Consider the following 26,670-nt stretch of genomic DNA (forward strand, 5'->3'; position numbering starts at 1 on the left):
TCAGGTACAGTCAAAACACCAGGGGCACAACTGTTTAGCTTTGCTCCTATCCTAAAGAATATCAATTTAATTTGTTTTTCCAGAGTTCTATAAGGGAAATATCAAAACAATACAATTATTTTAATATAATATAATTTAATATGACATTTAGTAGTGGCATAGTGTTATGTTGGGTTACTTCTTTAGGAGATAAACAGGACATGGCAATCCAAAACATAATCCTACATGAGTGACCCAGCTATCCATTCCTCTAATAGACTTCATGCTCTTCATCCTTTCAACTAATCTCTTTTAAAGTGATTGCAATTGCCAGAATGGAGGAGAGATACAGCTCTATATCACTGTTGCTTATTGTATATTTCTGTAGTGGAAGGTGCCAAAATGTAAAGAACAGAACACTAAATAAATGTATACAAATATCTCAAACACAAATAATTACTTTAAGGTCCACCAGGACCCCCCCTAAAAAGAGATGATGCATCTCAAGGGGTTTTGCTTAATAAAATATTACTATTGTTGAAGTGAACAGCTCTAAAAGATGAGGTTCTGTGACACTGAAGTTCTAGTTTGTGTTGTCGACAGTAAAAATAATTGAAGAGTCCCATGTGTCACAACATATATAATGGTTGCCTTGGAAAACAAGTTCACTTCAAGTGACCTTTAAGTGCACAGCTCATATAATTTAATAATAACATAATCTCAAATGCCATGGCTATACAGGTACTTTCAGAGCAATGGAGTCTCAAATACAGGAGAATAAAGATTACTCACACATGAATGAATCACTCAAATTACAACTTTGAATGACTTCATGACACTCATTATAACATGGATAAAAGCTTTTATAATTTTGCATAATATGTCTCCTTTAATAACAGGAACAGAATATAGTAAAGTGTAGTGAAGGTCTAAGCCAAGAGTAAAAAGAAAAAAAGGAATAGTTTGAGTGGAGCACGAGAGGAACGGCGGATTTGAAAATTATAGCTTCAATTTCCCAGGTCTGCGTGGGTGACGTTAACGGTGGGATCAGCCAGCGCTCTTCCCAAAGTAATGGGATTTATGTGCAGCACAGCGGTTTACAACCAGGTAACAAATGCCTCTCTCTGGCGCTTAGACACTTCGCTACTCCCCCCGTCCTTTCTCTCTCTGTCATTTTGTCACCTTTATATCTTCAATATCTGTCTTTTTTACCTCCCTCCGCTGCTCTTTCTGCTTCTTGGTGAGTTTTTTGGGGCTGATGACTTGCTTGTTCCTTCGATATCACGCTCAATAAATCTGTTGTTTTTCTATGGCTTCATCAGATAAAGGCTAAACATTCAGGAAATGGTCCTGGCAAAGACAATTCCACAAGCCTACTGTGTACTATTGCATAGCCTTAAGAATATAAGAAATAACACACTAACTACACTAATTAGAAAAAAGCAATGTCTTTACACATTCGAAAACAGCATGTTAGTGTTAGTGTAAATTCATTGGATTCTCACCTTTTTGGAAATAACTGTTAAATTATTTAGTTAAATAATTTAATCATTTAAATCATTTAAACTTAGTTTAAAAATAAGTTAAATAATTTTGTCTATATCACTATAGTTTTAAGTGTGCAATATGTATCTTTTCTGGTGAATAATCCACCATCTGCTTGTCTCCATGAAGATGTTACTGTTTTAACTAGAATGTTCCACAGTATGGCATTAAACATATCTATTCATTCAATCATAGTGTGCATAGAAAAACATGTACTCTAATTGTGAGTGGGCTTGTCTCTCCACAGATCAGACCTGTAACTTGGCCTGGCGGCGCATGTGCTTTGTAAGGAGATAGATAATTGTAATGCCATAATGTCAGACATTCCAGGGCAAAGCAATACTATCTCCATGGAGACAAACAAGGTGTATAATGACAGTGGTGGACCCTCCATCATATTCATATTCATATCAAAAAGTACATCAGAATTACATATTTTGAAAATGTGTGATTTAAAGTTTATTTATAATCAAAAATATTCAAAACTTCAGAAGAGTCATCCACTCTGCAGTAAAACTTCTGACTGACAATAGACTCCAGAGCAGTTCATTAACCCAGAGTGTACCCAGCCTCTTCACAGCTCCTTTGGTAATTAAAGCAATGAGTTTTAAGCATGGAAAAGGTCAAATGCAAAGTCCACACAAGTTCAACCAAGATTCTTAAAAACCTCCTTCACTAACTTCCCCAGAAATGATCAAAGGCGCCTTACAAGCAAATTGATTCTTGCCAGTGGTACGGCTGGATCTCCCCACCCTGATCCCTGCACTGGACTGCTCTGGGACAGGGCACTGCAGACAGATGAGTTTAAAAGAGCGGGAATTCCACTGGAAGGCACGACACAGGCTCACCACAGAGATAGGCAGCAGGAATCAAGCCAGTCTAAATGTTATTATGTATTGTCTAGGGAAAATTCAATACATTCCTCTCCGATTTGGTCTTTTTCATTGTGCTGAAGACATCACATATTTGAGTTATAGTCCGACATAAAAGAGAGAGAACAGATGCTGTCAGCCTCCATCCAAAGTGATTTTACAGCACTAAGGTTACTGCAGATTGGCCATTGATCCTCAACGTTTCTGAGGTAGGATTTACACACAACACAATACACAATACAGCCTTCATTGATCTCATCATGTACAGTAAATTGTAGACTATAATATCAAATATGTAACATATACTAAAAAAGTATATATTCTAAATACAATAAATAAAAAAAGTTATGTGGTAGTTATTTTATACTAATAAGGAAAATATAACTGATTAAAATATGATTAAAATAGACTAAATAGACTAAAGTAATAAGTAAAAAATACAACAAAAGAGAAACAGGCCTTTCCACTCTCTGTTTCATCATATAAAAATCAAAATAAATAAATAAATAGAAAGAAAGAAAATGTTGTTTTCTGGATTTTCACTCACTCTAGCCGACAAAGGAAACAGCAAACCCAAATCCCAGATAGGGATTATGATGGAAAAATCAATCAATCCCCCTGTCCCTTTGTAGAGAATCCACAGTCATAACTGGACCTGCTAGGATCAACATAAGAGCTTACTAACCTACAGTAGAGGGAGAATTACAAAACTATTACACTAATACTGTGTCGGACAAAATGAAATCTGCATCTATGCACACACGCACACATACACACACATGCACACACATACACACACACATACACACACACATACGCACACACACGCACACACATACACACACACACGCACACACACACACAGCACACAGCACACACACACACACACACACACAGATACACACACATGCACACACATACGCACACACACACACACACACACACATACACACACACACACGCACGCACACACACACACACGCACACACACATACACACACACACGCACACACACACGCACACACACACACACACACACACGCACACACATACACACACACGCACACACACACACACACGCGCGCGTGCGCACGCACACACACGCGCACACACACACACACACACACACACGCACACACGCACACACACACACACACACACACACACACACACATACACACACACACACGCACACACATACGCACACACACGCACACAGTGTCTGAGACCACATGGGTCCAGAAATGCACAGAGGAGGCCTTTAGAGATGGGCATTTCCTACAGACAACTCAGGAATCAGAATGTATACCAAAACTTGCATTCACGTTTATGTTGAACTTTCTAATATTTGTTAGTAGAGGTGCAGACAGGACCCTATATGTAGAGAAAACCCTGTATTGTCCAGTCAAAGCTCAAAACACTGCTTAGTGAATCTTTGTTTTAGCTGAAAGACAGAACACAACTTGGAGAGTGTCTCCTGCAAAGGCATAAGCCAAATGTCACAATGGTGAAGAATCAATAAAGGTTTCTGAATTTGATCTGGACTCAGATAGTCGCACTGAAACAAAGCATGTCATAATAATGCAAAATACATTTCAGATATCAGTTCCATCATTTAGACCAAAGACATTAGCTGAATACTTGTCTTGTCCATCTGAATAAGTACTGTGTGTGCAGTGTTGCTGTTTGCTCAGTATGAGGAGACCGACATATCAGAGTTACTGTGATACTGAACAGGGGTAAGAGCTGGCTATGCTTTACTCTATTAAAGAGCTGCAAAAAATAACTATTGGAATACAAAATTTATACTTTCTTTGGAGAGAAAAATGAAGAAAACAGAATAGAAAATGAGGTCCTTGTGGCACATCAGTCTGCTTTTAACAAAGCTGTCAGTGTTGTCACCAGCAACAACATGGTGGAGGGTTGTGCAGTTGCAGCTGGTGGCATGGAGACGGACAGAGCACTGTCGAGTGAATTGGAGATAACAGGGACTGTGACAAGTGAATTACAGCTGACGGCCCCAAGATGAGCTCAGCTACAGAAGAGACAGACAGTCAGACAGAGAGGGAGGCTCCATAGCACACTGGGAGTCAGAGGCCAGGGAAAACACAGAGGAGCAAGACAAAACACAGAAGGGGAGGGGCATTTGAAGATGAGAGGATATAATGCAGCCACAGAAGCAGCACTTACTTGTAGCATTAGTGAGGCGGAAAGTAACTGAGCGATCTTCAATGTTGCACACATTCCTCACCGACACTTGGCAGGTGTAGTCAGCAAAGTCCTTGGGTCGGAGGTTCTTGAGCTTCAGGACTTTAGTTTCACCCTGAAGGAGACATACACACAAGGCTGTATGTGTAAGTACTGAAATAAACACAAGGGTCAGCCCAGATACTGCTGGTGGTGTTCAAAAACAAAGATGAGCTTTGACTAGCTGTTGCTAGTAACACAGTTGGCATAAGGTTGACACTTGCAGACACACTGACATTTATCTGTGATGAACATACTTTGTTAAAGGTTCACTATGTCATTAGAGACCTAAAGAAATCTGAGAAACATCATGATAACTGGTAATTGAGACAAAGTCCTATACTGAAGTAAAAGGACAGATGTGGAGTCAAAAAACTGTATAAAAGTATTTTATAAAAATACTAAAAACAACCCCACAAATCAAATGAAAAGTGCTTTTTTTTTTACTTTTCAGTTCTGTACAAAAATGCTGCAGAGTAGAAAGTAAATATACTTGCTCTCAGATGAAGTGAATTAAAAGTAAAACTATCCACTGTAAGATTAATTTTAAGTGAAGTACAGATACCTAAAAACTATACTCAAATACAGTCCTTTTACTTTTGTACTTCATTACTTTCCACCATTGGCACACAGACTCCATAGAGATAGAAGGGCAGAGCACTAATGCACCCTGGCCATCATAATTCTATTGCTGTAAAGTACAATTTTCAGGCACCGATTCAACTACCCCTTGACCCAAATAGACAGTTTAATGGATAGTACCAACATGAACAGAATACAGTGCCTCTGGATAAAGCCTTCTTTATTTGTTTAAACAAGCACAGTATGTTTATGAAAACTTAAAAGAATCAAGAATATTGAAATTCAAGTGACAATAGCCTAGAGCAAGTGTAAATCAAATAAGTGATTTTAATAACACAATTTAAACAGTGCTCTCCACTATCTACTCATGTGTATTACTTTGGCTTGCCACTCACTTTGATATATACACTCCACAAAGGCAATCATATTCCTTTTATGGCCTCGGTGCTGATTTCTCAGATGGAGCCTTGTTTTAACTGTCTGTCTGTTGGAGTACTTTAGGTGCCGCTGGCTAACAATGTCTTGGCTCAGCCTTGGGAAGAGCCGTACAGCCGGGCTAATTGAACCCAAGAGGCAACGCTCTGTAGCAGACTCATGCTTTGATAAGAGGAGAGAAAGAGCAGCAACAATTGTGCGACAAGCACCACTGACACAGGCAGCTCAGGGACAGTTTAGCTGGGTTTAGGTGGACTGTTTGATTGTGTCAGGGCAGAGACATGTACAGGGCAGTTTAAAATATATAGAGAATATACAGACCTCTAATATACAAACAGTTTAAGGAAATTTTAAAAAATTGCAGCTCTTCTGTTTCCCCTCTGCTGGCTATTCAAGAATTTATTTATGTTCCAGTGGTTGCTGAATATAAATTTATGCAGTAATCATGTTTGATTTAGAATGTTCATGTAATCCCTGAGTGGCACAGATAGGATCCATCACAAAGGAAAAAAAACAGTTTTCAATTAAATTCAATATATATATAATAATAATATAATATATAATTTCTCCTTTGGTTCAACATGTTACGTTGTGTTCACTGAAGTTTTAGTCCAGTAGTGGTTATGGCATTCTCAGGAGTAAGTGACTGCCGAGTGACCTTCAAAAGGACAGTAAATATGTTAAATAACATCCAGTGTAGTGGTGAGGGCATTTTGACAAAAGCAAAAACACTTTACATGATACTCTTTGGTAAATAGGCTACTACTACATGAACATACCACTGGCCTTCAATTGCCACTCCAGTACCTCTAGGAGTATAATAATAAGCTGTCCCTTTCAAACTACAAAAAACATACATACATTGCTATAAGCAATAAGAAGTTCAATGTGAAGAATATATATAACTTGAGAGAAGAGTGCCTTGTAGTTTTGAAGATATACTGTATACAGTACCTGTGTGTATAATGGCTCGTAGATGTCCACTCCGTTGTCCTTGCTCTGCTCGATAAGCATGCTGCCTCGTTTCCAGATGAAGCGCGCAGGAGGGTTGGAGTTGACGGTACAACGCAGAAACACAGTTTTCTCCTGGTAATAACTGCCCCGCACATCACTGATGGTCTGGTGCACCGTTAGGACTGGTGTGTCAAGATCTGCACACACAAAATGGAGAACAATGTAAAGACTCACAGGCAATATGCATTTGCATTGTTGCAGGAACTACAGCTTATCTCATGAAAAGTTTTAATTATCAGTGAGCAATAGTGTATGCATGAACCTTTTGTAGGCATGTTTTTTTCAAATCTGGTTATAATTGGGCCTTAATTTGGCAAGTGTTATACAAAGAAACCTGAAAACAAAGAATTACAAATGTTTAATATGCTGGACTTTGAGCCTTGGCCACATGGATAAATTGTCATGAGCAAGTATTCACATACTGATATTTGATGTCATCAACATTTTGGTGTGATGCTAACTGAATGTACTACTCTATCTGAAACTCTGTTACTCAAGATAGATACCCCAAGCATGTCACTGCAATGTATCAATTGAAAGATTACACTTGCAACTTTTGGGGATTTGAACCACCAGGATGAAATGGTGTTATTTTCTGTTTTAAAATAATTGAATTGTAAGTATTTGTATACCAGTGTAAGTGACAGCATTTTGACAGCAGTTATACATTGTCAATCTCCCCTGAAAACAAACATGTCCAAACTGCAGCATGCATATCACAGATATATAACAAATGGTTTCAGTTTTTATGTTCTGCGATGTCGTTCCATAGTTTTCCATATTTTCTTCCTGCCTTCCCCACTCACCTAGTTTTCCCAGTGCATTTTTGCAGGCTGTGTCACCCCAGTCCCTCCGGTGGATGGGATTTCTGCCTCTGTCACATTTAGGGAGGCCTGTGTGCCGTTTGTGCCATCTCTCCACAGCCCCCTGCCACCTTCACTGCTCATCAGCCTCCCCTCCTCCTTCTCCTCCTCCTCTTCTTCACTCCCCCTCCTCTATCTCTGCCACCCTGTGTCACTGTGTAATGCTCATTCTTCACACTCTAATTGAAATGATGCGGCCCCTTAACGTCATGGAAACAATTTCGAGCAGTGCCAGGGTTGGGTTGCTTGCTTTCTAGCTTTTTTCTGTGTCAGCTCGGTCTCTAGGTCAAGTGTTAAGAACAACAAACCTTGCCTGCTATACTATAAAAATATATGGTTTACTTTTCACAATGTATGTATACTTGATCTATTGGGAGGTGAGATTGAACTATACAAAATTATGAACAATTTCACACAACCACACAGTGATATTGAAAGGATTTGTGGATTCTTTACACAATGTATGAGTGTTTTAGTTTGCCATGATTTTGAGTTCAGGTATACCATTGTTAGATTGATAGAATTTGTACTTGTCATTCATCTTGTAGTAATAATAATAATTCACCCAGATCTATAAACCGGGACAAGGGAGCTTTTTTACTCTCACACACCTGGGATACTATCCTGCAGAAGTTGACCAGTAGATGGCGCTGTCATCCTGCCTCCACCACTAGGAAGACAGCACCAAACCTGCTTAAATTAGCTGACAGACACATCACAGTAACATCAAATGATCACTAGTGAGCAGTTCAAAATGTCCAGTATGAAAACAAATTTTGGGGGGAAAAAAATCTCATTAAATAAATTCTCAGTAGACCAAACCTCATGGGACTATCATTTTATGTTTTCAACAAAAAGGCAAAGACTACACTGACACAATGAACGCACTGAATAGCCAAATAAATATGTTGCTGCACTGGCTTCACTCTGCACACCTGTTCCCATATTTTACATACCCCATAAGAATTCCTACAAAAGTGCAAAACAGGACAAAAGGAGCAGAATGAATGACCATATTGTATTGTAGCATCTGGCTTTTCTAAATACTTTGCTGTGAGCCAACAGTTGTGTACCTGGCAGCAATCGCACTCACTGTCAAACCCCACAACCCAGTGCCATGTGTCAGTGCGTGTTCTAAAGAGATCTGGCAAACAGGCAAGAAATGTGCCCGCAGACCTTTGCGTGTTTGCAGCTGGTGAAGGTATTGTTGTTATTGATTGTTTGAGACTGGCTCTGGATTTGTGTATGATTTTCACAGATCATTTGCTGCATGGGGAATTTGCACTGTGCAATGCCAAGATGGATGTTCCTGTACAAATGTGAGACAGTTGGACAGGGAGGGAGCAGGGCTATCTGTTGTCACTGTCTGCCGCCTGACACTGTTGTAGGACATAGAGAGGGGAGGCAGAGAGTCGCACACAAACAGAGGCTGAAGTGGATGCAGGGAGATTTAATGACACTGACAAACTTCAAATCTGTCTGTGGAGATTTTAAGCATCTATCAAGTCAAATAGTAAGAAACAGTGTGAAAAATAGATGTTTAAGCCTCATCCGGCACATATAATTTCTTTGCCAAAAAAAAATAGACAGAAATATGAACAGGATTTCAATTTTTTTTTCTTCAGTTTTTATTGCTCTGAAAAACACAGACAAACATGTGTTCTTATTCCGACCTCCACTTGCTTGTCTCCATGGAAATGGTGTTATGTTGTATACCATTCCACAGAGTAGCATAAAACATATATATCTCTGGAAAATGTTCTGAAGTATGGTTTTAAATTTAAATTTTTATGGAAATATGTAGGTGACATGCCACCTCCACAAAGTTACGCAGAGTTACTTTAAATGTATAATGAAATGCAAATTCAATCTGATTCTGTTTGATCAGGAGCTGGAGGAACATTTAGTGTTTCACTGCAATGCCACACACACATAGAACCTTATCACCTTCTGAGATATGCTATTTGAAATGTCTTGCTGAAAATAAATTAAAGTTGGTAATTTTGACAATTAACACATGCTAAAGTGCTTTTTATCATTACTGATGGTAGGGTGGACAAAACATTAAGTTTTTACCCATATTCCACTCAATTTTGTATACTTGGCCAATTCCACATATAACAATGCCTGTACGACACCTTTGTTTTTAGTTTCTTATAAGCCCAAATCCCTGGGCGGGTCTAACTTTATTCGTTTTGAAGTAAATGGAGACACAAGATGAGACTGCAAGTGTACAGAAACACAATATAAAACTTTAATGATGCCTCTGATTTCCCTGTGGTCCTGCCTTTGCACACTCAACATCACCAGCACTCAGCTGTTATTCTGTTGTTGATGGTGGCCATGTGCTTTTAATATGGATCTAATGGGCCTCTGAATTTGGTGCTGCTCGGGCTCTGCTATTCTCAGTTTAGATACTGGACAGTGGTGCTGATACAATGACATTTTGGCTTCTCTCTGGAGTTTTACTAAACACCACTCTTAGGCAAAAGCTATAACTTCATAAGCAGCTTTTTTCCTTACACAAATTGAAGAAAGTAGTAGTAGTAGTAGGCTGCATTTATTGTGAAGAAGCTCTTCAGTTTGTTGCTATGACAAAAAGATGTAACATAAGATGTCTTATGTTATGGTTCTTAAAGCTAGACAGGCAAGAAAATCACTTGAGGGAAGCCAATAAAAGTAAAAGGGTCTTCAAGGTTTCCACTTCATGGGGCAAATTAGTCCAAACGACCAGGTAAGAAAAATCAAGGCCTTCCTCCTCCCCAAGCCACTGTTAGAAACATGTGTTAGATGTTTGTACGTATACAATCATTGTCTAGTTATCAACTTAAAAATAACCTGACTGATACATCCATTCCAAAATGTGCACTGCATTCACACTGTATTATATATATCTCTCGCTTTATTATTATTTTTCTTAAGAGTTCACCAAATAAAATCTAAACTTTCAACAAGCCAAACATTTCTCTTCTAAACACAACCTACCAGCCTTCCCATCATGGACACTGGTCATGAATACTGAAAGAACTGACTATTCCATATAATATATATATATATATATATATATATATATATATATATATATATATATATATATATATATATATATATATATATATATATATATATATATATATATATATAAAAATGTGTGTGTGTGTGTGTGTGTATATATATATGTGTGTGTGTGTGTATATATATATATATATATATATATATATATATATATGAAAAACTTTATTACCTGTAATATATAAAACTGCAGTAGTTTGAGTATCAATCCACTTTATTGCCTTTGCTGCTGATTTCCCCGCCTATGTACCAAGAGTAAGCATTGTAATAATGGAAAAAAGAGATTTACACCAAAGCAATCCATTTTAGTGGTCAGGGTTGAGCGAGTACGTTTTTCTAACAAGTTGACCTCTGCCAGGTGCCTTCCCCTGCAGCCGAGGGGCCCGGACTCCAAATCCTCTTTGATTTCCAATAACATGTCCTGTACTCTAATAGCTCTCTACGAGTAACGGCCATTAGACGACCAAAGAAGATGACAGGTTCAATTGAGGGTGACATGCAGTGGAGGAGAACAGGGCAGAATAAAGTGCATGCGCGGGTGACTGAGCAATCGTGTGGGCGTGTCCGCAACTGGGACGTGCTCAATACATGTGATGACTACTGTGCTTTGATTACATGGTATTGTTTGTGTAATCCAATAAACTTAAATGGATTTCTTTCAATGTTGACAACAAAAATGTCAGTGGGCTCTTAAGGTTAACTATGATAGACATTGCAAATAGATGTTTCACTGATTAGTATAATAGTAACGGTTATCCCATAACACTACATTCATTACCCAGTGGTAGATTTGAACTTGCAAAGTTATTTCCCATTATAGTATTTTCTTTCCATAGGAGAGCTGAATACAATAAATAAATTCCAAATATGGAAGGAGGTTAATTCTTTGTGTCGAGGTACAAAAGAACTTGTGAGCTTTATTTGTAATCCCCCTTTCAGTGTAAATGTTGACTTTTGAGACAGTGACAAAAACAGAAACAATATGCAAAACAATATATATTTCATATTATATACCAAATTATATAATTTTACCACATGGGAGACTAAGTGTTAAAGGTGCACTTAATAACTGTTTTGCTGCTACTGACCTTGCCCAGCAAGATGGATTCTCAAGATATTTGTGAGTTCACAAACTCAAAAGAATCCATCTTGGCAAGTCTCCATTGGTGTGATAGGGCCCACCAGGTGGGTGGCGCACCAGTCACAGAGTCAAAGGCGAAGCTTCCAAACGGACCAAAACAAACATAGTGATGGGATGGTGTACTTCAGCCTATTTTACCTTTATGTTTTGTTTGTGGAAAACGTGCAGAAGATAAGCACTTTGTGCTTTTGGGTACAGGGAAGATGCTTCTCTCACCTGGATGTAACAAAAGTTTGCTTTTTCGGCTTGTTCCACGGTTGCGACACTTCGACCAATCAGATGCAAATAATCAAAATGATGTTCTGTGTCTTCCAAGTTGATAATGTGTGGAACTCAATTCAGAGTGACACTTCTATCTATCAAATTTAAATTTATCTAGTTCCAGAGAGCCAAGCAAGTGGTCAGATCTATGTAGAAATGAGCGCACTCACTATAAAAATGCATGTTTTTCAAGGTTTTTTTAAACAAAAATTTTTAAAGTTTAAAGCCATACTCTGGAACACTCCCGGCAAAGCTGAAGACAGGTAGGTGGTGGACCCTTCACTCAAAAAAGTTACATAATGCCCCTTTAAATATATTGGTAATAACACAAAAAATGTCAAACTTGGAATGTGTTTTAAAATTCCTGACCAGTGATTTTTCATTAACAAGCATAATCACATTGCTGCTGTTGGAACATGGGCCTGTACTATTAGCAGCATGTACACGTTCTCTCACACACACAGAGCCACCGGCAGCTGAGAAAAGCCTGCACACAGAGACAAACACAAGCAGACTACGCGTTTGATCCAGCTTCGGATCTCCTCAATTATTCAGCATTTCGCTCATAGACATTGCCTTAAAGAGATCATTAAACATGCACAAGGCCCACATTCGAAAATAACAAGAACACTGCCGGTGTTTAAAATGCAATGCAGTGAAGCAAAGATTGATTTAGGCCGATTTCTTTTAGGGTTTATTTTACTAAAGCCGCAAACATCACTGGTTTTGCTCTTTTGACCTCAGAATAATACATCTGTAACAAATCAGGCAGCTCATTTAAAACATGGGAACTGTTTCAAATAATGAGAAAAAAAAAAAAAAAAAAAAAACAGTGTCTGAATCGTCTGTGGAATTTTTGCACATCTCATTATCTTGTTTTATGAATCTGATGTTAATTTACAGAGGAAAGCCAAGAATCACTATCAAATCTTATGAATTTACCAAAGAAATACAAGATCTGCCTGTAATCTTAATGAATGTGGTGTGCCTCATGTGTATTCTATTTTGCAAAATAAAAATGTTCTTTTTTTCTCTTGCATCTTTTGTACATAGTGACTAAAGAATACAAAATATTATGTGACAGAGATAAAAAACAAAACAAAAAAAACAAAGTCTAAATCATCAGTCTCTAAACTGTCTAACCTTTATATACCATTATTTTAAATTAATATGTATTCATACACAAAGCAACCGTGTAATCAGAGCTGCCTTCTTTCTCCACCTCGGAGACTCTCACCACTCAACAAAGGAAATACTGAGGAAATCCCAGCAATTCCAGTTTAATGCTTCAATCAACTGTCTTTCTGATGTGAATTGCAAAGTCTGTTTAGAGAAATCTGGTCCAAGTTAGGCGAGTGTGTGAGCCAAGTGTTCTCCCCTTCGCCCCAGGTCCAAACCCTCACACAAAAACAAACACTGATTCACACTATAAATCATTGCCTCATTCAGATGGGCAAATGCCTATAAACAAGAAAAACATACTATCCTGAGGGCCAAAATATCACACGTCTCTGCATTTCCACTGCAGCCCCAAAGGAAGAGGCAGGGTCTTTCTATCTCTCAGTGAGTGGCCTTTGAAGGGGTCTGTGGGGAGTGCACTGGACACAGACTGTCCTCTAACAAGAAGCGTGCTCCTGTGGCTGTGCGGTCAGTGGGAGACAGCAGTGAGGAGCTATGGCCAGTGCTGTTGCAGGACAAACACACAGACTCCACATGGGCTCTGTGTTTATGCAGCACAAGTGACGTGAGAGCAGTGGACACATGTCTTGTGCTTGACCCTGTGGCTTGTTGGAAATTTAATTAGCTCTGTGCATTTCACTTGAGATAAAGCTAAAGCATACATGCAGAAATACATGGACAAATAGAGCAGAGTTCGACATTAAATTTCAATAATAATAATAATGAAAAAAAAGAAATAAATAAAAAATACTGAATTATGTTGTATTCAAATTGTATTCAAACTGCTGAATTAGATAAGATTTTAAGATTTTGTCTATAAAGAAAGTCTGTTGTAAATGAGTTAAGATTAACAACACATAAGAAAAGATTTTATTAGTAAAAGAAATGCTTATTATTATTAATAATAATGCTTTGAGTGAATATAGCACCCTTCAAGACACCCAAAGTTCTTTACATTCCTTTATTTATTATTAAACATCTAAATATCATTAAAATTGCTTAATATCATATATCTATTCACCTTATTGATGTTATTAACAATGAATTGGCCAGGTTAAACTTACAGATGGAAAGAAATGGTTTATTATCTGTGCATCTTTTTATTGGAAACTGTAAAAATCAATGAATCTATATCAATAATAAACAAATTTAGGTACAACAGATGACATTTCTTTGAGTAATTGTAGGTGACAAGCTCAGTTGGAAGCAACATATTCAATATATACAAAACAAAATAGTTAAAAGCAATTCAATAATAAACCAAGCAAGCAATTTTGGATACCATTTCACTCCACACACTTTACTGTGCTCTAATGCAACCATTCCTTACACAATGTATTGAAGCATGAGGCAAAAATGTCAAAACAGCACTCAAATCCTTATCAATAGCTCAAAAACAGCAATGGCAAATCACAATGTGTGATTTCTGGAGCACACCAATTCTCTATTCTTGCATTCTAAATTACTTAGACTGAATGATCTTTTCAGGTATTCCACAGCTCACCTCATGTACAGGGCAAACAATAATTCACAATGATAATGACAATGTACAGAAACTATTCAGATGTAAAGAAGGAAGGTGTCAACAGAAAGGAGTGGCCAAAGTAAACACCATATGAACAAGTCTCTGTGTCTCTGTGTGTGGGGTCAAACTGTGGGACAGCCTTGGGGAGCAGCACAAGCTATACACAGGTGTTCACAAGTGTAAGAAAATGCATAAAAACAAAGTCATTTTATAGTATAGAAGTGACTAGAAAGTGTGCTTTACATTTATACTTTATTTATTGTTATCAATAGGTGCTGTAACTGATTTGTTTTGGATATGTAAATTAGCATCTTTGTGAATATTATTCTTATTACTATGAGATGAGAGTGACTTTATAAGGCATGTATAGGAATCATACTTCAAATCTATTTTACATACATACAATACGGGGCTGGAAAAAAATATGAATTACTTGATCCCACTCCCTTTCGAGCAAAGACACTGTTTGTATACAGTGTGTGTATTCATGCATTTTGTTTTTGTTTTGTTTTTTTCCTTTGTTGGATACGAATATGGATATGAAAAATTTTCCTGGATCAGTTGCTCAAAACATACAAATCATCATCATCATCATCATCCACGCACTCACTCATGCACTTAGGGTGAACAACTGTAGCCACAGCTGCCCTGGAGTTGACTGACACAATCTAAATCATTGGCCCAACTGCAGCACCTGGTACTCCCAGTGATCCCAAGTACAAACAGCCCCAATCCTAACCCTAACCCTTCTAAGATCACTGTGTCTCTGGGACACAAGCAAGCACTGGTTATGGATCTGACAAGTCCAGTTTACTAAGCACAGAGTGTAAAATGAATGAACTGAAGCAATACATTGATTTGAATAATTTTATTTTGCACACAAAGATCGAAAACTGTTCTCAACTCTTGCTGCTGATGGTAGGGAGGACTCTTATTCTGACCTCAGTTTTAGTGCCTGTGATGTCCAACAGGAGCTTAGGCACTTGAAGCCTGACAAGGCAGCAGACCCAAGTGGGTTCATCTGCACGCCCTCTTGCTCTGTGTTGAGCAACTTGGGTCAATCTTGCACTTTATCTTATCTATGTTGTCTTTATCAAGTGTTAAACTCCTTTTCTGTGGAAAACCTCCTGTTTAGTGCCTGTCCCCAAGAAGTCTGTGAGTGACTGGCACCTTGTCTAATCTTAGACCTATTGCACTGATATCATATATTATGAAATACGTTGAAAGAGTTTTTCTGGGTCAGTTAAAGAAACATGTAGCATCACTTCAGGACCCACTACAATTTGCCTACAAGAAAGGTATGAATGTAGATGATGCCTTACTGTACATGCTCCACATCCTCTACAAACACTTGTAAAAAACAGGCAGCTCCATCCGCTTTATGTTTTTTTTAACATTTTCTAGCACTATGATTTGACCACATATTTAGGAAAATAACGAATATGAAATTAGCTCCTTCATTAAAGGTTGTATAGAGGATTTTCCAAGGAACGATTTCCCCCCCCCCCCCCCCCCCCTACAGCTCCCTACGTAGAAACGCCTCCTCCTTACGCCAGAAACAGGTTTGTTTACAGCCACATGACTTGTAAACAACTAACTACAGTGTTGGTTAGGCAAGGCGGAGAAGTGAGGAGCGGGGGGAGCGGGTGTGCGGACATTTCGTGCGCGGACGAGAAGTGAGGAGCAGGGAGAAGAGCGGAGCAGGGAGCAGGGAGAGGAGAGAGGAGAGGGGAGCGGTGCGCGGAGATTCCGTGCCCGGAGAAGTGAGGAGCAGGGGGAAGAGCGGATCGGGCAGCGGGGAGAGGAGCAGGAAAGGGGTGCAGAGAAGGGTGCGCGGAGATTCCGTGCGAATGAACTAGCTACAACACGCAGCAGCAAGCGGACTCTTTCTTTGCATTGAAAATTACGTTTTCAGACATAGGATATCGCTTTCGTGTCCTGAAAAACGTTTGACTAGCTCTTGGAAATAAAGTACGTTTTCATAATAAGCGGAAGTGACCTGTCCAGGAGTAATTTGGCGACCAATGCGTCAGTCTTTAGACCCTGCGTCTGCTTCAGTCGCGCCATCGCTGGAATGAATCTTCAAGAATCACCTTAGTTTGGCTTCGCTGCTTTTCCCCTTGTCTTCTTCTTTCAGCGACCTCAAAAACGGACTTTCTTTTGCGGCTAACTGCTCCTGGATTCTTGTCTGCCATTGCAACAAACTTTGTGCTAACTGCGAGGAAGATATAGGTCAAAAAAAGCCGCTAAGAACTGTTGCATTGGTGGAGTAAACAGCGTCTGTGCGGCTTGCGTCTGTGGACTGCGTGACAGGCATACGTAAGCCATGTACCGGCGGCGCGCAGGCAAGTCAGTTACGCTAGAAACGTAGGGAGATTGATTGACAGCCTGTCAGCTCACAGATAACGAGGCAGTGTCATTATCTATTGGCAAATGTTTAGTTGGCCCCACCACGTCCAGAGTTGATGAATTTTTATTCTCTTTTTTTTTGTCATCATAATTACAAGGCTACAGCATCTCTATAATGCTATCATTGACAATTTGAAACAAAAAAAAATCCTCCATACAACCTTTAACTGATGTGAACCCCCCCCCCAAAACACAGGAACTACTTACTGACTTTAGAAAGAAAAAACAAACTGTCTCTCCAGTGTTTATTAAGGGGCAGTTTACTGAAATAGTTGAAACTCATAAGTACTTGAGAGTGCATCTGGACAATAGGCTGACTGTGATGCTGTTTTCAAAATGGCTTGGTCCAGACTGTTCTTTTTGAGGGAACTCAGATCCTTTGATGTGAGCAAGAGTCTCCTGAATGTCTTCTATCATTGTAGCCAGTGTGTTGTTTTATGCTGTATTAGTGTGGGACATCATGGAGGATGAAAACTGAATGAACAAACTGACTAAAAAGCCTGGAACAGTGGTAGGTTGAATCCTGGACTCAATGGATATTGTATTAGACAAAAGGACAAGGACCAAACTTCAAATTAATCCCTTACAGGCCATCCTTTCACAGCATTTCAGATAGATGAACAGAAAAGTTCCTTTAGAGAACAAATGGTGATGTCTCCCATTTACTGAACTCCTCAAAACGCAAAAACTAGCCACTGTGCATTAATACAACAAGCACTTTGTCTAATGCTGTGTTTTTTACATTTTGTATCTTTGTGTACTAATGTTACAGTGGGTCTGTAGCAGAGTCCACTTTTTGTGTCTAGTGTCTGTTTATGTCTGTGTTTATGTATTGTGTACATTTAGTCTGCATGTGTTTTAGTTTCCCCCTTGGGGATTAATAAAGCATCTATCAGTTCAGATCGGCATTGACAAGGTGTAGTGCAAATGTGATGTGACAAAAAGATGTAAAAGATTTTAAAGCACAGACTTTTATAAAATGAACTATAGGTTTAATAATGGATCAGTCTCACATTCTCTATTAAAGAGCATGAACAAACAAGGTTTAAAGGTTACATCCCAGCATAATCCGAAAGTGTCCTAAGACTATACATCCAAAGCCACCTGCTAAACAGCTGCAGCTATAAAATGTATAATGTGCATGTAAATGAGTCACTCAATCGATATTACAGCAATCCAGGTAATTTATGAATTGAACATGTACAGTACAAGGGAGTGTGCAGTTTTCATTATATATGAGTGCATGATGCTGCTGCTCCCTGTCCTACCCTTATGGCACATTAGGAGTCTCGAAGAACAAATGGCAAACAGTTAAAGGGGCAGGATGGTCACATAACACTGTTATTTACTGAAGCCAAGGGGGAATATAACATCTTACATTTCAAACTCTTACAGCTTAGAGAGGTCGAAGGTCAGAGGGAAGTCATTTTATAGTAATTTCTATTTCTATTGACAAATGCCACATTGTCAGATACAGATTAAAGTAATTTATAAGAGAAAAATAAATGGGAGGTTTCATAAACTTCTATATGAGTTTTCTAATCTAAAATAGGCCTCTCCAACCACCCACAGTAGTTCAGAAAGTGTTTCACAGCAGTGGACTTGTTAAGCAGTGCTGGAGGGCAGAATTTCCCTATTGCTCCGGGATCTGACGGTTATTGTCTTCTTGCCAAACTGATTTGTGTGGCATCACTAGCACCTGCTCAGCCTCCTCCAAATGTGCTGAGGTGGCACGTGCTTCACACTGAACTGAACGCCCCAGGCACATAGTAGACAGATGATACACTGCGAAGCCATTCTCCAGATTTTTTATTCTACCCAACAATTGTTCCTTATTTTTACCCCAAACTGAGACTTTTTTGCATTTAATGTGAGCATGTTTTAGGCTGTTTTCTTATTATTGATAGTCAGATATAGCCATCCACTGTTATATAATCATATATTTAAAATAAGAATGTGTACAAAATGTAAACAACCATACATTTTTATACATACATACATACATCATATTTTACAATTATTTACTATCACTTGTGTCGGTACATGTAACACTACGACCAATGGGTTTGATGTTAGTTATTATAGGTATTACTGCTCCACAATCATTACAAGTGAAGATAGTTACGAAAATACTGACACTATACAGAAAGATTTGCTTGGATTTGATAGATTATGGTGTCATATTACAATGCGGATATAGGCCTGTCACCATAACACAATTTGAAGTACCATATATTGCTGGAAAAAAGAGGTGATAAACAATAATACTGATTACCTAATTTATGCCTCTGACACAATAACCCTAAAACCGGATTATAACCCAAAAAACATTCCACGTAAATGTATAATACCTTTTAAACACAAACACAATAAATAGCATAATGAAAAAAAATAGTAGTTAGTTTGTAACAATATAGAGTCATAAAAGTTATTTATATAGCTCAAATCTATTCATAGTATGGAAAAATAACTATATGTCCCCTACTAATACAAAGAAAAAGTACCCATAATAAATATTGTCCCCCCAAAAATACCGTTCTAGCTTTGAACAATAACTCAATATAGCAATTATCGAGACAGGTCTATGTGAAAATTTGGTAATCCACAAAATACAACCAATCTTTTAACACTGCAATAATAAGTCTATGCAGTATTCATGCCAGAAGTTGGACTTTATTTGACTGTACTTTTACAGGTGTGAAGGGGAACTCATTACTGCCAGCCCATCACTTAAGTCTCTGCATCTCATCTATTCTTTATTATTTCCTGCCTGAATAAGTCATGTATTAAGATAGTCCTCTAGGGTTGAAGTTTCAAAGTAGAAGCCCCTCTCTGCTGCTAATAGGATCTGTATGTGTAAATAATTCCTTGGTCCTACTAACAAGGCTGCTATTATAATGGAGAAGCTGTATTTCTTTACCGTACTTTTAGTTCTTTCTTAAAGCACAATAATAGGCTATAAAAGTGACAGGGTTACGGAGCAACGACGGCTTTCGCTCTCCTAATATTTTCTTCTATATTGTTCTAATCTTGGATCTTTCCTGCCTTTCATGGCCATCTAATCCACTAGTCTTGGGCACTCTGTCTCCATCCTCATCCTATTTCAATTTCTCTGTGTGTGGATACACAGGCTGTGAGCTGCCCCCCAGGCACCTCCCATACTTTATAATAGTGCCTTCATTACCCAGACTGCTGCAGCCCGCCAGAAATGAAAAAAAAAAAAGAAAAAAAAAAAAAAAAAACTCAAGATGTGGATAAAAGTGAGATAGGAAGAATAGAGAAGGCGAGTAGATGGTCAAAATCATAGAATAAGTTAATTGTGGAAGAATAGTGGGAACAGATATAGTGGAAGTGGAGATTAAAAGTGACAGAATGAAATGAGTGTGTGAATGGAAAGATGTACAGAACAAAAGTGTGGGAGCAGAGCCATAAAGTTGGGGGTTATTGGAGGCTGCTGAAAAATGCCATCCCCATAAAATAATATTAGAATTGGCCTAGCCCTATGGCATTCATGAATCCAGGCCAGAGGGTGTGTGGTTAAGGGGGAGCTGGCTAATTTGACAGCAGTAAAAAATCTAAATGGAAATCAAATAAAAGGTCAGTGTAAGGATGAAGAACAAAAGGACATCTAGAATATATACAGGAGGGCAAAGAAATACCATCGTATCTATATTGATAAGTATCAGTATAAAAGTAATTTTTTCCCCCTACAATGAAAAATGAAAAATTATACCAATTAGGCAGTGGCCCATTCAGTGCCGAGTCCCAGAGTAATGTTGTTTGTGTTTTCAAAGTCTTCCTGCATTTTAAATTACAAATAAAACTATGGATTTTGCCCCCCTTCACCTGGTCCATAAAAACAAGGTATGTTCCTATCAGTCCTTATGACAAAAAGGTTTGGGACTGCTGCATTATATTAGCTAATATAGTATTATAGTTGTTTTAGAGGAATATTGTGATTTCAAATGTGCATATTCAAACATAATGATAAATGGGTGTCATAGATCATAATTATATAGCAGAAGCAAGTAAAGGTCTTCTCTAAATTCCCAATATACTGATACATATTTAATCTTAAATGTAGTTGTTTGGTTGTTTGGTAAATGTAGCTTTATTGTCTTAGCTCAGAGGTACCGTGGTGAGGTTCTACCAGTGGGGGAGATGGCATAGTGCACGATTTATCTCTCCAATCCTCCACCCAGTGCAGCAAAAGGACCCACTGCAGTTCTAAACTAGTATAATGTATGACAGGGAGCACAGCTCACTCTCTCCCCCTCTCCCACAAGCCAGTTGATTTTGTCCTTATCCTCCTCCAACAAAGCGTCAATAATTGGCCCAGCGGGAGCACAGTCCAGGAAACTGATGACAGACCAGTGAGAAGAAACCCACTGAAATCTGATCGGACGTATTGATCCAGCGATATCGCAAAGACAGCTGGGCATCTTAATTACTGCATTGTCATGGCATCGGAATTTCGTCTCATCCCAAGTTGGGTTCTAAGCTGAAATAATGATACAGTATGATGTAATGTATTTTTAATATAAAAATTAGGAACCAAATCCATATGAATGATGTCACTCATTACACTTATTATGAAGCTATTAGTATATTAGAAATGTTAGCTCATCTCAGCCAAGGGCATACAGAGTTTTTTTGTTCAGCACTACTCTTTATGTCACTTCACTCATTGTTTACAGTTCCTATCTCCCTGCGTCTCTGCTCATATCTGACATTCAGAGGTCTGGACTAGCAAAGAATCATTCTTATCTCGTGCACTAAAATGATATAAAAGCTGTGCCTTACTTGACTATGTATGAGACTCTGGCAAAGTGCCATAAAAATCCACACTCCTCCAGGCCAATTAGAATGATAAAGATAGGGCTGATGGCGGGGAAATAATTGTGTGAACATTTTTCATAAATGTGATGCCTCTTTTACAACTTTTGTTGTGCTATATGTAGCAGTGCTTCATGAGTTATTCTACAGGTACAGATGCGGTGGGGATGGGGCGGTTGATTCCAACCCAGTCTTTTACAACCCGTCCAAATGGATGTACTCATTGTGTGACCTCCATCCTCCTCCTAAAGACATGCATGTGCCCCTCACTGACCATTGTCCAGGCTGTTACACATCTGATTGCCTCTAGGTCTGTGATTGCCAACATAATAAGTCTGAGGCAGTATAAGCGAGATCCTACAAATGTATCTTTTCCTGTAGTCTCACCATTTTTTCACTTTCCATAATCCCCAAATGACGTGAGTTAAATATTTAAACACAATGAATATGTTACTGAAAGAGGGTTGGGACAAAGAATACCTCAAAATGTCTCAGCTGGACCAGGAAGTAGCACACTGTGCATTATTATATAGATCCTGTATTTATATGTTACTGCAATACACAATTGTCACGTACATTTGAAATTCAAAATATTAAAAACATAATAAATGTGTGTAATATTTATGTATTTATTTTCACTTTTTGTCTCTCTCTCAACACGGGCCAGCACAATAGCTATAGGGTTAGGGGCCCTTTTGACTGTGACTTGAAATACTGTGGTAAGTTCTTCATCTGCACAGCACTCTTTGAAATGCCTTTATCAAATATAAACATGAAGGTTATTACAGACTCCAGATCTATTTGCAGAATCCGCTGAGTAATTTCTCTGACTATAATTACAATCCTGTAAGTGTTTTAAGGCACGCTCTGAGAAGATTGTAACTGATGAGAATAGCTTGGATTGCATTGCGTTGGAGCAGTCTCACACAACTAGATGGTGCCTGAAATGTGGATAGATGAGGCTGTATTGTGACAGTGTAATTGTAGCACGTCATATTAAGCATATGTCAGGGAAGTAATGGCAGCCTGCAGACTGTGGCGTGTGCTCGTCACCTCCATCTGCTCATCCATCTGCCTGACACACAGCTGAGATTAAGAAAAGCCTTCTCCTCAACACCAGGGCTAATGGAGAACCTTTGAATTGACCCGGTCGAGATGAGCCAATTCACTTCACTCTTTATTATTTTATCTGCGTTAAAGTGACACAAGGTGACAGCGGTGGCTCTGTACTGCAGCCTTCATAAATAGTGACGCAAATGTGTGTACTTAAAGGACATATCTAGATGATCATTTGCCTTCCAAGTCCATTGGGTATTTTTTATACTGAGCGATATCAGTCTGGTCACCACCCTCTTCACTCTTTGCACTTCAAGCCAGTTTCAGATATTACTGTGCAATCAGATGTATTAATATATCAGTGGCACATGAAATGAAGGACAAACTTCTCTCACCTCAGATTAACTTAGTTTACTGCTTCTCTCATTGATTCTGCCATAATCATCAATATTTTTCTTTTTTCTTTTCTTTTTTTTCTTTCTTTTTTCTTCGTAAGCAGACAAATTATTTTGATACCATGCATGTCCCTGATTGTCTAATCCAGGTGACGTGTGCAAAATCCCACAGTCATCCAGGTAGAATCCATGGCAAAAGGAGAAATTCAATTTGTCAACTGGACAAAAGTTTATTAAATAAACTTTATTAAATTTATTAAATAAACTTTTGTCGAGTTGACAAATTTAATTTCTCCTTTTGCCATAATCCACCTAACAATCACTTCCATATGAATTCAGGGAAGTCCACCAGTGACAAGACTCACATTTATTGAAGAAGTGTGTATTTTGGATTCCAGGCAAGATAATCATTGCTCTGGCTGAATTTTGTGATGTGAATATGAAGTCCAATAAAGTAAATCAGGTTGGAATAAAACTAGCCTACTAGGAATTGAGCCAAAGCAATGAGATCATCTTGGATTGGTCAAGAGATAGTGCCAGGAGCTAAATTAAAATAGGAAATTCAACTGACTTTTTATGTCTTCAAAATCCACCCATGTTCCCTTGTGGTTGAAATTAGACCTCACATGTTTAAAGGGAGTTGTGTTTTGTTTTATTCACACATGTTTAACACACAGATCTTGCATATTTTGGCTGAGTTCTTCTCTCAAATGTAAAGCACACTGTTCCACTTTGTGATGTCATGTGGTAATACAGGAAGTGTTTTTATACGAATACACCTTCACTAGAAACATTTGTATAATTTGTGCCCAGGAATTACTAATCTATACTGAACAAAAGGTAAAAGGAGCTGTTAAAAGCTACCACTTCATGATATCACAAGGTGGAACAGAGCATTTTGAGCTTTAGAGATGTAGACAGACTAACAATAAGGGATTACTCAAACATGTGTGGATGAAGCAACAACTCTGGGTATGTTTTTTGATGAGGAAACGGCATTCTAAAATGGGTCGAAGCTCAGAAGAGTCAATTTTGCGTAATATAGGACCTTTAAGGCCAGGTAAGTGCATCAACTTTGTGGAATTAAAGCTCAAAACCTTGATGCTTCCCATAATCCAATTGGCTTTTGAATACCACTAAAAGCCAAGTAACTGATCTGGAGCCATTCCTGAAATTTTCTGTCTTTTCTGTTTTGATAAGAAAACCACAAACAAAATAAAAAAGCTCAATCAATCAGTTTTTCCAGCGTCATAAGTGGAGTCCTTCTGTTACTTTAATTCTCTGTTACAAAATCCCTGGTCATACCTTCTCCCCTTTATTGAGGAAGTGGCAACAGGCTAATTACACAACTGTCTCCACAACTGTCAGGGGCTGTTTTTCAACCTGGTCACACTCCTCTGTCAGGCCAAATCAATACCACTCAATACGCACAAGAGTGATAGAACCCACTGTGGCTCTTATAACATGTAGCTTAGTGTTACACCTGCCAATATGAACATTTGACTCCATGGAAAAAAAGATGAGCAGGTTCTCGCCTATCTCCTAAATAGCATAATATGGCCGCCGTTTAAATCTATCCTTTTAGATGAATTGGCCCATTTGGTCATCCTAGTGTCAATACATAGCCACGCAGTCGTAAACTCTCCTCTAACTTGCACAGCCCTAACAGGATGGGAGGCTGTTTTCAATACACGCCATGCATGGCCCTCCAGTGGCTCTGTCTGACTCATTGTCCAGGCCTAATGGTTCCTAAGGGAAGCATAAAACGACCTCTCACAAAAGAAAAGCTAGGGCCACAGCAGCCGAATGGACATCATTCTTGCATAATGAACTAAGTAATGGCTGGGACGAAACTGCGCAGTGTCAGGGAGAGGATTAAGAAACATTGTTGCTGATAAAGCCAGCCATACTTGATCAATGTGGTGATTTCTCAACAAGAGGCACTTAGAGATCTGGTCCAAAGCATTATAGCTGCGCGACTGTTTCAGTATGAGATACATGGGTACACGGGTCCTAATTAAACATATTTTTTAAAGTGTATATAGGGGTGCAAATGGTAGACATACATTAACAACATAAGAGATGCAGCCAGTCGAGGCAGTGAATTTAGCCCATTTAAAAGCATTAGCATACACTACATGGAAATTAGATTGAAAATCAACAGAGCATCTTTGAAGGTTTGACCTATTGCGGTGCCATTATGCAAATAGATGTAATCTGTACGCACAGCTTTATATGAGTGGATGGTTTTATGTTAACTACAATGTCGGTACAAAGCAACTGAGATAAAAAGATTAAAATTTCGACATGCACTCACATCATTATAATTCAGATTTTTTTCTTAAAAAGAGGTCAAGACTAAGGAAGGATTCAACACAGGAAAGCAAAAACTGGATTCAGGGAGGTAAATTATAGGGCCTGTTGCATGATGTAGAATTTCATGATGATCACTAATTGCAGATATTATCCATAAACCAGGTCAAATTCTGACAAAGTTGTGATATCACTAGAGCTGTGCAAAAAATCTATTAAATTGATTAATCAAATTTGAAGTTCGAATTGAGTTGTTTGAAAGAAAAAATATATAAACATGTTCCCCAGTTTCTTGTATTAGAAAGGCTGCTCTTGCACATCGTAGGGACCAAAGTATAGCACAGGGCCATTTTCTGCAGAACATTTTTAATGGAGAGGAGGAAAGAAATCAAAATTTTAATCTAATTCTAATCAAAATTTTTGAAGAAAAAAAAATCAACAGTTTTGTTTTGTGAGCAATTTTATTTTGTAAGCCAACCCTGGATAGCACATGAACAGAATCTATTGGATCTTTTTTTTTTTTTCTTTTTATCTTAGTTTACCAGTCTACAGCACTTCGACAGGTATATTAGTAGAACAGTTACATAAAAATAGTATTAGTATTTCCAAGCAGTACATTTACACGAGCTACTTCCAATGCGTTTTGAGAACAGTTTCTCTATAAGGCCAAAGGGCTTATTATCAAGGCAGACTTCAACTTGACAGGCATCCTGAATATTTTAACATACAAGCGTTTAACCCGCAGTTTCTCTCCAGAGAGGATCTTATGGTACAATAATCTCTCTTTGCTTCAATCTTTTATGCACTTTCTGTTAGTAACACCACAAAAACTGCATGCTAATAAGATACAACGAAAAACACATTATATTTCACTCAAGAGACCCTTGCAGCAGGTACAGTTTTTTGTACTTCGTCGATCAAAAGAATAGCACGATATGTTTAAGTG

General features: G+C 38.4%; 1 protein-coding gene across 1 annotated transcript in view; it reads right to left on the minus strand.

Annotated features, from left to right (window-relative positions):
- LOC110175377 (MAM domain-containing glycosylphosphatidylinositol anchor protein 1) overlaps positions 1-26,670 on the minus strand; it is a 137,402-nt gene that overhangs the window by 42,341 nt on the left and 68,391 nt on the right. The window contains exons 5-6 of the mRNA XM_055154973.1: positions 6,615-6,811; positions 4,587-4,719 (exon numbers count right to left, since the gene is read on the minus strand). Coding sequence (XP_055010948.1) covers positions 4,587-4,719; positions 6,615-6,811 — 330 coding nt within the window. The remainder of the gene's footprint in view (positions 1-4,586; positions 4,720-6,614; positions 6,812-26,670) is intronic.

Source organism: Boleophthalmus pectinirostris, unplaced genomic scaffold, assembly GCF_026225935.1.
Source record: "Boleophthalmus pectinirostris isolate CB_2022bp ecotype Guang Dong unplaced genomic scaffold, ASM2622593v1 HiC_scaffold_19, whole genome shotgun sequence".
Classification (NCBI taxonomy): Eukaryota; Metazoa; Chordata; class Actinopteri; order Gobiiformes; family Gobiidae; genus Boleophthalmus; species Boleophthalmus pectinirostris.